The sequence below is a fragment of the Manacus candei genome, unplaced genomic scaffold (genome assembly GCF_025592945.1).
Source record: "Manacus candei isolate 608988 ecotype Guabito, Panama unplaced genomic scaffold, ASM2559294v1 h1tg000033l, whole genome shotgun sequence".
NCBI classification, from domain to species: domain Eukaryota; kingdom Metazoa; phylum Chordata; class Aves; order Passeriformes; family Pipridae; genus Manacus; species Manacus candei.
The window spans coordinates 10,279,803-10,296,157 of NW_026138081.1; the positions used below are offsets into that span (position 1 = coordinate 10,279,803).

The 16,355-nt window shown below is 38.6% G+C and overlaps 1 protein-coding gene and 1 non-coding gene across 2 annotated transcripts in view; both read right to left on the reverse strand.

Moving 5' to 3' along the window:
- Positions 1–16,355, reverse strand: part of CKAP5 (cytoskeleton associated protein 5) — a 54,365-nt gene that overhangs the window by 7,704 nt on the left and 30,306 nt on the right. The window contains exons 20-37 of the mRNA XM_051791890.1: positions 16,184–16,309; positions 15,727–15,863; positions 15,394–15,568; positions 14,732–14,845; positions 12,622–12,750; positions 11,836–12,030; positions 11,037–11,172; positions 10,149–10,237; positions 8,853–8,978; positions 8,039–8,188; positions 7,437–7,640; positions 6,565–6,700; positions 5,544–5,737; positions 3,657–3,829; positions 2,349–2,522; positions 1,803–1,923; positions 922–1,101; positions 289–476 (exon numbers count right to left, since the gene is read on the reverse strand). Of these exons, the coding sequence (XP_051647850.1) occupies positions 289–476; positions 922–1,101; positions 1,803–1,923; positions 2,349–2,522; positions 3,657–3,829; positions 5,544–5,737; positions 6,565–6,700; positions 7,437–7,640; positions 8,039–8,188; positions 8,853–8,978; positions 10,149–10,237; positions 11,037–11,172; positions 11,836–12,030; positions 12,622–12,750; positions 14,732–14,845; positions 15,394–15,568; positions 15,727–15,863; positions 16,184–16,309 (2,747 nt within the window). The remainder of the gene's footprint in view (positions 1–288; positions 477–921; positions 1,102–1,802; positions 1,924–2,348; positions 2,523–3,656; positions 3,830–5,543; positions 5,738–6,564; positions 6,701–7,436; positions 7,641–8,038; positions 8,189–8,852; positions 8,979–10,148; positions 10,238–11,036; positions 11,173–11,835; positions 12,031–12,621; positions 12,751–14,731; positions 14,846–15,393; positions 15,569–15,726; positions 15,864–16,183; positions 16,310–16,355) is intronic.
- On the reverse strand, positions 1,630–1,740 carry LOC127473007 (small nucleolar RNA SNORD67). The gene has a single exon (XR_007905233.1). It is a non-coding gene; the product is annotated as a small nucleolar RNA SNORD67 (small nucleolar RNA).

Below are 16,355 nucleotides of genomic sequence, written 5' to 3' on the forward strand. Positions count from 1 at the left end.
GCTCTTTCCTTCTTTGTTTGTACTTACAAGAATTTAAGAGGCAGTCTGCTGAACTATAAAGCACATAGAAGCATACTAAGCTGGTTTGTTTAGCTTGCCTCCAGCTGTGCAGATTGTGGAGTCAAATTCTGATCACCATTGATGATGAGTGATAATTCTTGATCAGCTAACTGAATGATTCTACAGACATTTGTCTTTGCTTACAGAGTGACTAACAAACTCAGCCATTCAAGGAACACAGAAGAATAGGTAAAGAAAAGCAGTAATTGTACAGTTTTCATTATATACCTCAAGATGTTGGTCTGGTCAGACTTCTCCAGAACTTTCACTACCAAGAGGTTGACTGATCGGATGACCTGCTCCCCCTCCTCAAGGTCTTCAACCCGAGAATCCAGCATTAATGTAATAAGACCATGCATTAGGTCTTTAAGCACACCAGTGGAGGCCTCTCGAGCCAGACTCTCTATCTGAAATAGCTACAGATTGAAGACAGTATTAGTTTTCCCTGTACATGATCCTTTAATACAGGGAGTTCTCTAGACTACATTGTCTAACCATGACATCTCCCTGTTTCCCACAACATTAAACAGTCAAAACACAACTATGAAGAAAGTTATTTCTACCGAGTATCTTCTGAAAATACTTAGGCCACCAACTCAGCACTCAAAAAGGAATATAAAAACAGAGCTTAACAGAAGTATTACAGTGGCTGTATTCTGCAGAAGCAGAGACCTTCTCCCCTAGTTTCTCATTCCCCACTCCCTCTCAAAAGGTGCATTGATGAGCAGACAGTTAGCAACAAACCTTCATAAGAGACTCAGTAGTAATCTAACCTAGGTACAGGACAGACATTCCATTCTCCTGCAATTTCTGCACAGAAGTTATTTGCTCTTCACCTCCCATTTTACATCAAAGCCTTACCGTGATCATGCTCCCAATAATACAGCTGTAAAGTCTGACTATCTCATCTTTGTCCAGCTTCTCATCTGCCATGTGCGTGTTGTAGATTAGCCGAAGCTGCATAAAGGTAGCTATTAGGAATTGGTCAATGTGGCCAGACATAGCTTCTGCTTTGTCCTCCTGTTTGAGCACCTCATCAATCTAAGATTTAAAAACAAAACACCAGTAAAGTCAACATAATGCAAACAGTGCAAAATAACAATGACTTAAAAACTTTTCTCTAGGAAGGGCCTTGCCTTGACCAATTGATTTGCCAAGGCACTTCTATTCTAAGCTTTCACCTGAAATCAGTAGCCACTGACCTGTATTGCTAATCCCAATACAACCAATTAATAATCTTTTAGAGAACTGCAATCCTATCCTGTACACAAATGAAAACACTCCATTAAAAATTCTGGAATTAACAGCTTTATGAAATCTTTTAAGTATTATGAAAACTCTGAAGTAGTTAAAGCCACCCTAAAACCACATAAAAACCTGAGGCAAGACAATCCTTTTGCAGAGGATCTATAAACCAGTTTACACCAAAAATTAAGTCTCACTGACTAACTGGCTTTTTCAAACTCATAGTACAAATAATTTAACAAAACTAAAATGATAACACAGAATCACTAACAAAAAAAGTGTTAAGTCTATTCTACCTCTTCCAAGTGGAATTTCTATTGCTAAAGCGAGTCAGATGGCCCCTGTGCACTTTGTTTTGTCATCAGGGAGATTCTGAGCAGAGTCCACGTCACCTGACATGAGTGCTCCACCACAGTGCAACTCATCACCCTCGCAGACAAATAGTTTAATACAGTGTGATTAGTTGCTATGATCAGTTGCTACCTTAATTCACTTACCTGTGTCAGAGCCTGAATGCTTGTATTTATATCACCACTGGCTACTTGGGAAATGACAAAGTTGATAGTAGAAGCTGTGTTACTGTGCATGTCATCAAAGTGTGGGGACACAGCACGAATTCTAAACAGTTGAAAAGAGAACTCATTACTTTTTGGAGAGCTACTTTAATTCACACTTAACTGCTACATTTCAATGAAGATTTAGAGACAAGGGAAAACAATTTCATTCTTCACTGAGGATAGTCAAGGAAGGAATCACTCTTTTTAACTCATCCATAGCGCTACTTGTAAGGACACTGATGATGCATTTACAGACTCAGAATTCTTTTACTATAAAAATACATAAGTAGAACTCAGGTTTTTCATTAAAAATAACTGCTCTCCAGATTTCAGAGCAGTGCAAGGGACCTTCATTTTGACATCTCTTCAAATTAGCTGACACTACCCTCTTATGTAAACAAGTCTGAACGTAGAAACTAGCCAATTCAGCTTCACGAAATAGTTTTTAAGCAGTTCTGCTGGTTTCACTTAGGAGTTTAAACTCACTTGGGCTCAGGAATCAAGACTGGCTCAAAAATATCATCTAGTTTGTGCTGCACAAGTGCTGGCATCTCACATCTGACAGTTCCGTTGTCATTTTCAATTTCGTCAAGATCCAGCTGAAATTCCCGTGGAACAGTATGTGTTGTCTCAGAGTGACTGCCCATGTTGCGATTTTGGCTATAGAAACCAGGAGAGAGGTGTTTATTACACACACATAAGAGGCAAGAGTACTAGCACTAGCATCCACTGGTAGGCCTAAAGCTCTGAGAATAGCACAGATTTTGGAGTTCTGATTATATTTAAGCCCCCTAATAACTCCCTCTGCCTTTCCCCTAAGCCATGAGTAAAACAAACTTTTGTGGGCCAGAAGAGCAGCTGTTAGTCACTTGCTTTTGACTTCCTCTTGTAACCCACAAGACCCCCTGCACCTGTGACAGGTGAGATAACTAGTAGAGTTTACAGGAGTATAAATGGAACATAGCTTTGAAGTTAGTGTGGCTTCTTTCTCCTCTCACTTTTTTTAATGACGGACAGGATGCATATGTACACAGCAACCTTGCAAGCTCCTCTGAACTTATGACTCCCAGCATCCCACATAACTTGTGCTGCATATTGGATTTTTAAGGAAGTATTCTAATACATAGTTCTCAACACAGATTTTTACTCAGAAATAATGAGCAGGCAACAAGCAATACAGTTTCTGAGCTTTTTGTTTCTGGTACTGTTGCCCCAGGCTCTATGATTCACACATGCTTATCCAGTTCTGTGCTTTATGTTTAACATAACAAGTTAAGAAAAGGGTCCAACCAATACAAAGTTTAATGTAACACATTGGAAGTACTCCCAATATTTTGAACAGCTGCTTAATGTGGAAGTGCCAAGTCTGCTGCAGCTTGATCTATGGTCACCTTGACAGAAACCTGTATTTTTGGTTTCTTTTCTTTATGTCAGAGACCTGTAAATAACCTAGAACTAGTCATGGCAAACTCGTCACCCTCAGGGAGGGGTGACTGGGATAGAAACTGAAAGATACAAGAGCCTTGCTACCAAGGAGTTAGTGGGCAGTACTTACATCCTATAAGTGCGATACATAATTCTGTCCATGGAGAAGCAGTGAAAAGAGGCACAAGACCATTTAGAAAGATTTCAAGACAGACAAGACAAAAAAAGTTTCAGACATTTTGATTTATATTATATGGTTGATTTTCACAACATGCAAAGATGATGATATGAGAACCAAAATGACATTGCCAGACATGATATTAGCACAGACACTATGCAGGGTAGAGACCACAACATATCATTACATACTTGAGCTTGGAGGACATGTCCTCAGCTGGCCCCTTCCGCATCATGCCAGCGTTAGCACTGATGTTTTGAGTACGTTGAGGTTTCTCCTCTGCCTGTCTCACAGGAGCTGCAGAGGGTCTCTTGGCTGACCGTTTTATTCTTTCCTCCAGCATGCTCATGTCTTTCTCAGAAAGCTGTAACACACAATACTTTCACTCAACTCGAGTTGTATGGATTTTAGAAATCTAGGTCACCTACAGGATGCATATCACTTACTACTGCAGACTGAAGTTCCCTATCACCAAGGCAGGAACTGTCAATGCTATCACCTACCAGCAAACTAACAGGGCCACTTTGGACTGCCAGATGTTACTTCAAAAGCTAATTAACCTATATTGACAAGCTGTAATACCAAATACAGTTATTTCTAGTCCACATAATTTTCAAGAAACAATTAATCTCAAATTCAAAGTATGGTACTATCAAGTGTTTCCAATTGTTGCATGTGTTGCTGCAAAAAACTCAAACAAAAAGCCGCCATCCACCTTTTCTATATTCCCTATTAGGAGATGAGGCAGTGCTTTAACACTCTGGACCCTGCCACAGAAGCCAGAGTCCTTCTTACAGTTGTCCTGTTCAATGTACTAATCACTCAATCCCAACACAAGATCGAACATTAAACTCCAACTCAGGCAGTGAAAAGATTCATATATACCTGCTTACCTACTGGACCAAAGATTAGCAATAACTACATTTGAACACAAGTAAGCATGACAATTTTGTGAGAACTACTCTACAACATCCCTATGATTTGGAAGCCTTCCTGAGAACCCATACATTTTAGTTGTGACATACTGAAGCTCAGAAAGTCATAGTTAGAAGGGGTTGAAGAGTTCAGGTGCTACAGTTCTTTTCTTAACCTTGAAAATCCAAAAGCAAATGGACTACGCAAAGCTAAGGAGGAGACAGATTGCACTCTGAACAGTAGTTGAAATATGATTGCATTCTAAAATGTTAATGGAAATGCAACATTAATTCTCATGGAAATGGTTACCGGAGAAAACAAAAGTCACATTAAACTTCAACTTTTCAAGAAGTTGCAAAGGCAAAAAAAAACCAAAAAGGGGCAGCCTTCCTTCCCTGCTCGTCATATTCCATAAAATATCCATTCAAGTTATTCTTTATAAACAATTTAATTCCCATGAAAGTCAGTGTTTTTCTTGTTTATTCCAGCTTTGTTTTTTATTCATGCACACCCAGGTTATATACACCTTTCCTATGAAGACAGGCTGAGAGTTGGGGGTTGTTCAGGATGCTGAAGAGAAGGCTCTAGGGAGACATCATAGCAGCCTTCCAGTACCTAGAAGGGGCCTACAAGAAAGCTGGAGAGGATTTCTAAACGGAGTACGTAGTGATAAGACAAGGAGTAATTACTTTAAAATGAAAGAGGGTAGGTTTAGACTGGATTAGAAATTCTTGACTGTAAGGGTGGTTGGAACAGGATATGCCATCCCTGGAAGTGTTTAAGGCCAGGTTGGATGGGGCTCTGAGGAACCTGGTCTAGTGGAAGGTGGCTTCGCCATGGCAGCAGGGTTGGACCTAAATGATCCTTAAGGTCCCTTCGCAAACCATTCTATGATTTCATATATTCCACAATCTGGGATTAACCAAATAATTTACAGCACCACAGATCTTATGATAATTATTTTCAAAACTACAAAATGCTCTTGACGCCAACAGCAAGATGACCAATCACAAGCAAAACAGTGCTAATCCTCTACAAAAGAGTAAGGAACAAAAAACCCCCAAACAATCCCACAAACCAAACAAAAAACCCCCAAACCAAACCAAACAAAACCTACCACCTAAATCCCAAACCCTCATAATCTTATCTCCAGTTATACTCACATTTCCAATCAGCTTGAACACTTGATCACCATGAACGTTATAGACAGTCACAATGGTGTTGAGTGCAGCATTGCGCACGGTGTTGTCCCTATCACCAATATGAGTTGCCATTTCTTTTAAAGCTTTCCCTGGAGTTGGCTGGCATACATTCATGCCATATGATTCAACCAGGCATCCAAGCTCTTCCAAGCATTCTAAAGAAACAAAATAACATACACATATTCAACTTGAAAGCTGCTAGAAAGAGAGCACTCCCAGTTTCTGTGTTGCTTGGACAATGTGAACATTCACTGTAGAGAACTGTCAATCACAAAGCTGATGACAGACACTTCAGGTGATTTACAGGATGAATAAATAATAAATATTGATGAATAAAAGTAAACTACAGGTTCAGACTACTTCACACAGATAGAATATGTAAAAGCTGTCAGTCAGCCCTATACCCTTCAAATACTTCCTGTTACCTTATATAAGCAATGTTACAGTTAACTTCATATCTAGATAGTTTAGACAGTTGTGAGCTTGCAATGCTATATTATGTAGAGAATTTAACTTCCATGTTATACCAGGATAAGATATTTTCAAGGTGACTAGGGAGCTGTTTGTAGTTCAAGCACCTTAACTTTATTACAGACCTTACTTGCGTTGAGACAAATGTGCAATGTAGAGACATTTGTTGATCAGATTAACTGATTCTCTTGGTGACTAGGACAAGAGTATTGTCACCCTTCTCCGCAGTACTGTTTCACTAAGAAAACAAGCCTACTCAAGGGAGACACAATCTTAATACTGATAGCAATGACAGATTGCTCATCTTTGGAAGGTACAAAGGCACCAAAATAAAAAGCAATACAATACTTTAAAATCTGATCCTTTAAACACTTACGAACATCTGCATAAAATGCCACATGCAGACAAATCTCATATCCCACCCAACACTCTTATGCTGGGTTTTTCAAGACACAAACCAAAGCAATTTCAAGTACTTTGCGTAAGCCCAGTTCAATCCTCCATTTCGCACCTGCACGTTGTTTTGAGTTTTTGGATTTTGTCCCCTCCATGATGAAAGGGAACATCTTGCTGGCTGGATAGATGAGACACATCCTGTTCAGAATGGCACGTACATCTTTGCGGATGACATCTTTCGGTTCTCCTACCTAATGGAAAATTAATAAAAGAAAAAGAGGGGAAGAAATATAAGATATTTTAAACAGTCTCATGACACTATTTCACTATTCTAAATAATGTCAGGCAAGCCAGAATTATTCTCAAGGCAAAATTCCTTTTTGGTCAATGTCTTTTAAAGGGAAATATGCAGGCTTCTAAGTGCCATATCTACATATCTTTTAAATACCTCCAGTGATAGAAGCTCAACCACTTCCCTGGACAGCCTGTTCCAATACTTGACCAGTTGTTTGTTGAAAAAGTTTTCCCTAATATCCAACATAACCATCTCCTGGCACAACTTGACACTGTTTTCTCTCATTCACTTGCTATTTAGCAAGAAAGAGACAACACCCACCCCACTACAACCTCCTTTTAGGTAGTTATACAGAGCACTAGATATGCCCTGAGCCTCCTTTTCTCCAGGCTAAAAAACTAGGCCTGTTGTGTCTCATACAACTGGCCTCGGCCCATCTATCCAGCTTGTTCAGATCCCTCTGTAGAGCCTTCTGACCCTCCAGCAGATGAACACTCCTGCCCAGTCACTGATGAAGATATTAAACAGGACTGCCCCAACTCTGAGCCCTGGGGAACACCACTCATGACCAGCAGCCAACTGGATTTAACTCTATTCACAATATATTTAGAATGAACATATTGCAGTATTTGATGGTATCCTGCTATATTCCTCATGAAAAATAAGGTTAGTTTGTGTAAAATAAATTGTACCTTTAGGATAAGATACGGAATGAAAGAGGATGCTTCATTTTCAGTGAGGTGATACTCTTCTTGACTCAGCATATTGAAAAGCAATTTAAGGTATTCAAGTGTTTTCATCAAAACACTTGTATTGGTATCAAAGAACCGCAGGGTAAGCCATTTTAAGATCAAATCCAGGCAGCTGATGACTCCGTCTTTTTCACTCTCCAAGTGCTTGAAGGAAGAAGAAAAAAAAAAGGTTATGCATAATGACACACACACACAGAGTTCAAGAAAAGAACAGAGAATAAGCTAAGCTATGTCTGATAAGATAGTCTACATTTATTGGTCAATTCTCAGAACCATAAGTACTCACTTTTAACTGATACAGCTTTTCTGAAATTCTAAGAGAAGTCTCTGGTGAGGAAGTTTTCCCTTCTCCCAAGAAACGGTATTAATACCAACTTCACCATATCTCTGAATATTATTTCTATATATGTTTAGCTTTCAACTTCACAGAAAAATGACTCGACTCCTCAGAGAATTCCTATTTGATTTGAATTCAAGCAGAATCTGTCATAGCAGAGAATAATTCCATAGCACATCATCTACTACCACAGAGACAAACTCACCTCAATCATAACAGCCAGTGCTTTGTTGTGGTGCTGAAAGTCTGCATGAAACATCTCATCCTGTAGCCATTTGGCCACACAAGTGGACATCTGAGTTTTTAGCTGTTCAATATATTCATCACGGGGAGTAGTGAAATTCCACTTTAACACCTGTAAAAGGCAGCATTTAGAACTCAAAGTAAGCAATACATTTTCTTCCTGAAAGACTCTGCTGATTGTATATCATTTAGTTCCGCTTCAGAATCTGTTTTCAAAGTCTTCTTATTGTCAATAAGTAACAGGAAAAATCGGTGGTGTTTGCTCACCTTCTCTTACGTGAAAAATTTTCTTCATGTGGACTGGTTATCTTTAGGCCATCATCTTAATAATTATCACTTAAAGTGGTTGGTTTTAAGCTACAGACAGGCCTATCTACTAGCAAGTTACAAATAACATGCATGTTTTCAGTAACAGAATTTCCCTAAGAATTGCTAAGTAGGGTTGTTCAAAATAAGTAAATTGAAGCATTTACAATGTATCCTGCAACTCTGTACCTGAAAACAGTTGACTAAGCTTAACGATCCTTCACAAATTTTCAGCATTTATACACTGTCATGAAAGCCCATATGCACAAAATTTGGAAATCAGAAGAGAAACATCACAGTAAGCCAGATATTGACCTGTGAAATTCAACTGAAGAATCTGTCCAAGAGATGGACAGTGACTAGCACTTTCATGCCATAGTACATTTTATTCTAGATTCAAAACTAACAAATGCCATTAAAAAAAAAAAAATCTCCTTCAAAACTTGTGAATACATTCCAATTTTTCTCACCTTCAGACCTTTCTCCTCTTTCATCCTCTGTTCTTTTCCATTTGGGACTATGATAAAAATAGGACCTGATTTATCATCGTCTTCCTTCAAATTAGGCTTGCTTAGCACTTTCTTCCCTTGTACACCCTGAAAAAAGCATAGTATTAACAGGCAACACAAGACATATATATGCCTCAGTCCCAGCAATTGCAAGCATTAGATACCAGCCAGTCTCATGCTGCTTATGTATACAAGAGCCAGAGAGAAGCTGAAAGAAAAAATGTTGATTAGAATTTTAAAAGTGTGTGCTCTGCTGCTGTGGAAGCAATACCCATGACAGTGTGCACAGTAGTACCCTGTGAAGTATGACACATCACTCAGCCAGTGTGCTAGTCACCCACACATCCCTAAAACCCAACGTGGTACCTGTTTGATAGACTGGTTCTTTGTCAGACTTGAACTGCCTTTGCTGAGGCTTGTATTAGCTTTGGGCAGGCTGGCATTACCCTTGGATATATTGCTATTAACATTTGACTGCTGTAAATAAGCCACAGAAAAGTCTTTGTTGTTAGACAGCTATTTACTCCTAAGAGTTACCATTCCAAACCTTTTAATGCATTTGCAGCAAAGGCCTTAACTCTACAATCCCAGTTCTGAACTCTTGACAGAACACCGCATCGACTTCAGCAAATCTACAATATCCTTCAAGGTCTGTTTTGCTCATTCTTGTAATTAAGATGGACATAAAATGTTCTTGTTATAGCACTACGTCAGACAATGGAGGCAACAGGACTAAAACAATTCAGGTTATTTTTAGTTGTACCCACAGGACAAACTTAAAGTTAATAGCAAAAAAATTACTGTAAAGCAAAACAGAAAAACCTAACCACAAATTGACTGTAACCAATTGAGATTATTGTGCTTTCAAGTATATTCCTTCCCTTTTCTCACTAGTGATTGAGAACATTTTACTCTTCATATTTTAAGGCAGAGATACATTTCTTTTGATACATGGGTTCAAAATTAATGTTAAAGTATACAATTGGAAGTGTAACAGTAAGAATGAATTCTCAGTAGCACAGAATCAAGGAGGCCAAGCAGATTTCAGACAAATTGAGTCTCTCACAAGACTGCATTTTTGACAACACAGACTTTAAGAATTAAATAGGTAATGACAACAGCAGTGATTGGGTAAGTGATACGGGAACACCTGTCACTTTAGAGCTCAAGGACTATACTCTTCTACCCATAACAGATTAACAAACCACAGCTATTAACTTCATGGAACTGATCTTGTACAAAATAAAACTGACATACCTTAGTTTTAGAGGACAGTCCTCCTGCTTTGGCTTTTTTGGGATCAGGCTTGGATTCCATGGTATTAGACCCCAAGTCATCAGCAAATGCTAGAGAAACAATAGACCATTTCAAGCTATCTTCAAGCCTATTTTAGGTTATCAATTTTCTGTTCTAAGAACAGAAGAAAACTGTTCATGGATACAATATATTTATTACACAGATGTCTGAGGATTTTAGACCCACAGAGGAGGTCCCTTAAATTCTATGTTAGCATACAAAGTTCTCATAATTAATATCATACTATGTTAGCAAATTTGTCATTTTCAAAACAATTTACAAATGCACAGACACATACTTTCCAGGCTAATGTCTAGAGCTGTAGTTGCACCTGGTCTGAGCAGGCAAGCTAGCCCCAGCAGAGCAATAAGACAGGACTGCTTCTTCAAATCACTTGTCCCCTAATCCCATTACCCTCTTTTGCATCAGCACAAGCAATCTGGTAGTCCCAGAGTAAACTACATTGAAGAAGTAGTCTAGATAAAAAATAATGTGAAAACATTTTAAAATCATATTATATTAAAATCAGATTAGTATTACTAAAAGCCTCCCCCTGCAGCCCCTGGGTTTTAACTTCAATACCAAGTAGATATTTTCAAATAGCAGTTGACAGATGGTTGTGTGGAAAGGACACAACTACACTGGAAGCACCCTCCTACACTGGAAGTTGATTCAACTGCAAGAAAGGCCAGAACTGCAGACAGAACTCACTAGATTCCACAGTTCTTTGTAACCCTAACTATGCTGAATTCCTCTTCTCCAGTTAAGTATGTTTCTTCCTCTGGAATGTCAAAAAGCTTCAAAACCCACCCTTTTCTCAGATGTTTCCCAGAATATAAGAGAGGTTACCTGACCCAGGTTGGAATTTGGCTGGAGCTGTTCCCCCTACCACTCTGGAAGATGATTTAGCAGGGGGAGCTGGTTTGGCTGGCATGTTGGCTTTGGCTTTCTCAAGCATGGCCAGTACTTGGTCTTTGGAAGTTGGCTAGAGAACAAAAAGGGAAAAAAAGAAGTGATAAATTTAGCAATGACTACCACTAATCTACTAATAAACTAGCCACAGACAAGGAAAACAATAGTAGTTTAAAACAAGCTATTCTCTGTTTACTACTTTCCAGGATGCTTATCTTAAAACATCAATGTTCTCAGATACATTTGTTCTGAGATAAAACATCCTTTTATTAAGTTTCTTCTGCAAGTCCTATGGGAAACATGTGCAGCAGCAATCTGTTCTAGGTGAGTGGTCCTATGAAGTCAATGGAGTGCCCTACAATTATTCTTCACTCAAGGGTTCCTAAGCCAGACCAAACTGCTAGAAGCCATCTGAAAGTATGAGTACAAAAGCATACAATGGGACAGTAACTGGTATGGAAGCTTTCTGCAGGTAGATTTTTTTTTTTTTCCAGAAGGAATGAAGAGTGAATAAATATCAGGTTCTTGAAGTGATAAGCCTGTAATGGCAGTAATCATTTTTGAAGTAGAGAAAGCTCTAACTCACAGTCTCCTGATACTGTTTTCAGCCCCCCTGAAAATATTTGATGCAGACAAGCTTACATGACTCAGGACAGCATATCATGAGACTGTGAATGTGACTTGTTCATATTCACTCATTCAAGGTCACATTATCTAATCTTTGTGACAGAAATACCTTCAGCTTGCCAGTGGCTTTTGCCATCTTCTCAAAGCCAAGATGCATCATAAAGAACGGCAGGGCATCCTGTGCCTTTTTGCGCACATCCCCGTTTCGATCTTCAAGGCAGGAGTACAGGTGAGGCACGCACAAGAGTAGGTCAGAAGGAACAGAGCGGAGGGTAGGCAACTTCTCAGCCAACCAACCAAGAAGCTGAAACAAAGTTTTAAAATAAAAGCTTCTGAAGAAGTGCTAACACTGCTCTGTCAGGTCACAAGACTGAATAGTAGTCCCTCACACAACTCTGTGTGAGTAGGAAAAACCCACCACAAACTTTCTTCAGACAAATATTCATAACTAACATCAACTTTGACGTTAGCAATTACAAAAATAAAAAGTTGAGTACAATATGTTAATACACATCTATCTTAAAACTTGAAGCATAGTCTCTTAAAACTGTAAAGGTTGTTGCTTTTGAAAGCAACAGAATTCCATGTGCTCTTTTTAATGACTCCAGTTCTGTTCCATGGTGAATTTGAGGGAAAACACACTAGCACTTAAAATGCTAATCAAAACAGACAAAAGTTTCATTTTAGAGGCACTGAATGACAGCTATCATGCAGGAAGAAAGCTTGTTATTAGCCTTTTGAGGTTTAACAATTTTATGTCAGTACAGAGACTCACCTACTTGTTTTCTCATACAATTGTAGTATTGTGCCATTTCAGTCTGCATAGATAAACAATCCATAAAACATAAGGTTATTTTGATTAGACAAACAAGAAGTTTTTTTGACAGAAGCCTACCTCTTGCCTTAGGAAAGGATTTTCTTTTTTGAGCTCCTCAGACAGGTCTTCCCCTTCCAACCACTCTTTCATGCCAGTTTGTTCAGCCCAGGCATTCACAGTTGCTAATGCAGCAGCACGAACATTATTCTGCAGCAAGAACAAGATTTAAGAAGAATAAACATAAAGAGGGGTCAGAAGTTTACAATAGAAGAGGCAACAATCAACCTTCCTATGAAAGGAAAAAGCTTTCACATCATGGGCGTTGAAATCTCTTTTTTTATTCACTGCTTGAGAAGTCTAAGATTCGGAAGAATTTGGTTTTAGTGATGGTATCAGCTGCAGCAATTACCAAATCAGACATTATACTTATCTGTCATACAGCACATCAATGAATCAAGGTAGGTGGGTTACGGAGCCTGCTATTAGGGCACTCTTATTTAGGACACACATGAGCAAAAGTCAAGTCAGGAACAGGGAAAACCCTCTAACTCCTACCAATTTCCATATTTAGGTTTTTTTCAAGCAAAATTTAGAACAGCACCCTTTTTTGAAAGAACTATGTAAAGTTATGAGAAGCCAGATGGAATACCTAACAATCACAGTTCTTTAAAATGTTATCAGTGTAGACATGACTATATAATATGATCCTCTACTGCAGGCAGAATTTATGAGGAAAGCTGGTAATGTGACAGATTCATTTATGTTTAGTATAAATCAATATTAAATGTAGAGGTAACATTCAGGCATATATGTAAATAAGTAGTGAGCATCCTTGCAAATAACTTGGCCCATCTTCAGTCTCATTGAGGAAAAGAAACAAATCATGAGCTGCAGATAAACAGATGCTCATCAGCCTCTCTGGCAAGACCTTGGTTCCCCATCACCCAAATTTAATTTGTCTTCACTCATACTACAAGCTGTTGGCTTTCCTCAATTATTCAGTGGGTCCACTATAAACATATTGAAGCAGGGTGCAGAAAGGACCATCCTCAACCTCAAAAGCTGGATAACTTTGATAAACTAGTTAAATCTTGCACTTGCAGTACTTAAAAAGAATACTACTGTAAAAACATTTGAATGAACATACCATCTTCTGTCAGCATTATAGTTCTTACAAGTAACATTGGTATTACTCATTTTAGCAACACTAAGTTAATCACAATTAGTCTTATCCTTAAACCATGTACTTTGAACTGAAGCACCAGGCATAGCTTTGAGCAAGCTGGTCTAATGGAAGGTGTCTGCCCATGGCAGTGGGGTTGGAACTAGGTTGGAAGGTAACCCTACAGACCATCTAAACAATTCTATGACTCTGCAAAGGGAGTTTGATGTTACCTCAAGATAACTGGTGAACAAAAGAAGAATTCAACAGTCACATAAAATCTCAGTTCTTGAAGACTCTCAAAGACAAAACAATGTGACCAGGAGTTTTTTATCCAGCCCTAGGACCAGTCCTAGTCCTCCACTGTTTGGGACAGGCAGAGCCAGCTTCTGTTCTTTTTCCTACTCACATTCAGAGTAGAGACAGCTGAAGTATGCCACCTCTGATAACTGCCTGTGACCCCAAGACATCAGCACCTTCCCAAACTTCTTTCCTCCACTACTTCAAATTTGCTCTTTCCCATGGCCCTAGCTCTGATCTTGACATAGCATCCTAACAAGCTCGACACTGACATTATACAAGCTTCAGTGTCAGTTGTGAGTGTCCTGTGTCTACCTACAGGTCTCCTACACAGTGAAAAGACAATAACAACGTATACTGGGATCCACAGTGATACACTAAAAGCACCTTTACCAAGCAAACTGGCTTAGTGCCTAAGGTAGTGTACTTGCAGCCTTAGAAAATATCATACACTCACCATGTTTCATTTAAAAGCCAAATTATGACACTGACTGGGTTTAGTTACAAGCAGGAGACCACACCTCAAGTAGAATATATATTCAGGTACAAATTCATATTTGGATAATATGTTGTCATTCAGGCAAGAACTTTTCAAAAAATGTGTAAGCTTCCAAAGAAAGTTTAAACTGCCATCCACCTCTTAAAATCAAGTCTAAATAGCAACAGTTACTTTCAGACATAGATCAGATATGCAAAAAGGTAAAGAGATCTTGACGACTGTCCTACCTTACTATCTCCTAGGACTGTAATGACAGGAATCCCCAAATTTTTCACATGCTGTTTGATATTGGGACCCATTGCTGTTGCTAGCTGCTGAAGAATGCTCAGTGTTTGTTGCACCTGCACATAAAGAAAAAAAGGGTTTAAAGAAAATAGTGTTACAAGTATGTCTACAAAACCTCCAAGTTATATGGGGAAAAGCAGCGCTGCTGGTTTTTACTTTTTTTTTGACTTTACTAAAACACTAGATTTTTACTTTAGAATGCCTGCTTAATGACACCTATTCCAGACTTCAAATTCATCACACAAATAAATAAAAAATACTTCCATATTCTGAGCAAATTAAATTTCAACTAAAAATATTTTAACAACAGACAATTCACTTTTGTCAAAAGTGAAGCAATTACTCAAACTTATTTGAAGACTTGCTTACACTACACTCAGAGTAAAGACAGATTTTCCTTTTTTGAAAGGCTTTTTTAAATAAAAAGAAAGGCAAATATTTATAAAAATAGGCAAATATATGATCTAGAAACATACAATACACTGTTTTCCAGTTGTTGATTTCATGACATTGTAACAGACCAAGTACTAAGCAAGGTTCAGAAATCATAAATAACTGAAGTTCTAAGCTGGAAACAGCTGAAACTGGATTTTGGAAAACATACCAAGATTTTATTGGAGTCATTGAGACGATTCTTCAGAGCAGCTGGAAGTTCTCCTATGTTTGGATGTATGAACTTTGCTTCATTTAATATGCTTGTCACTTCATCTAGACCTTCTTTTCTGATCTTCCAGTTTTTATCCCCAATCTTAGACACTAGTTCAGCTGTGATCTTATCACTGCAGGAGAAAAACAGGTAAAAAGCCCACTTTCTTAGTTATCTATCTATTGGTACTCGAGTGCTTCAATACCACAGATTTCTGCTTACGAAGTTTATAAACACAAAGTTTTGAATTGCAGTGAAAGTAGGTCTTCAGGCTGCAGAATCCAAACCTACCCAATATCTGTTCTTGGCAAGAGATCCACAACATCATTCCCAACTTCCTCTTGTTCTTCTTCCTCAGCATCATCCCCACCTCCTGCACTGTGCCTGGAAATGCCACGAGTTGGAGTTGGTGCTGTCTGGCCTTGCATCTGCAAGCAAAGCAAAAATCAGAAACAGTTATTTTACAATTTTTCATTTGACCTTAAAAATAAAACCCCTTGCATGATACAAATGCACTGGCTCAGGAAGAGAGATTTCTAAAACATTATGCTATTCAAACAAAACTAGGAACTTTTGAAGTTTGTAATGACTATTGACATAAGGACATGCAGCTTTCATGCACTGCCTTAAAAAATCTGGTTCACTTACAAAAACACGGGTTAGACCATAATATTACTACAGATTTCAGCTATTGAAGTCTTAAAGTAGTTTTAATGATACTTGCTAGTAAGAGAGCTACACTTCATACCTTTTCAAATTCTGCATCTATCTGGGAGAGAAGGGCTGGCTTCTCATCCTCAAAAAACATTCGCAGAGGAGGTCCCACATAAAGATACATTACTCCCAGCAACGTAATGGCAGAAGTCCTCACAGCCTGCCAGAAAAAGGACAAAAACACTCAAGTCTTCAGTTTAAGGACT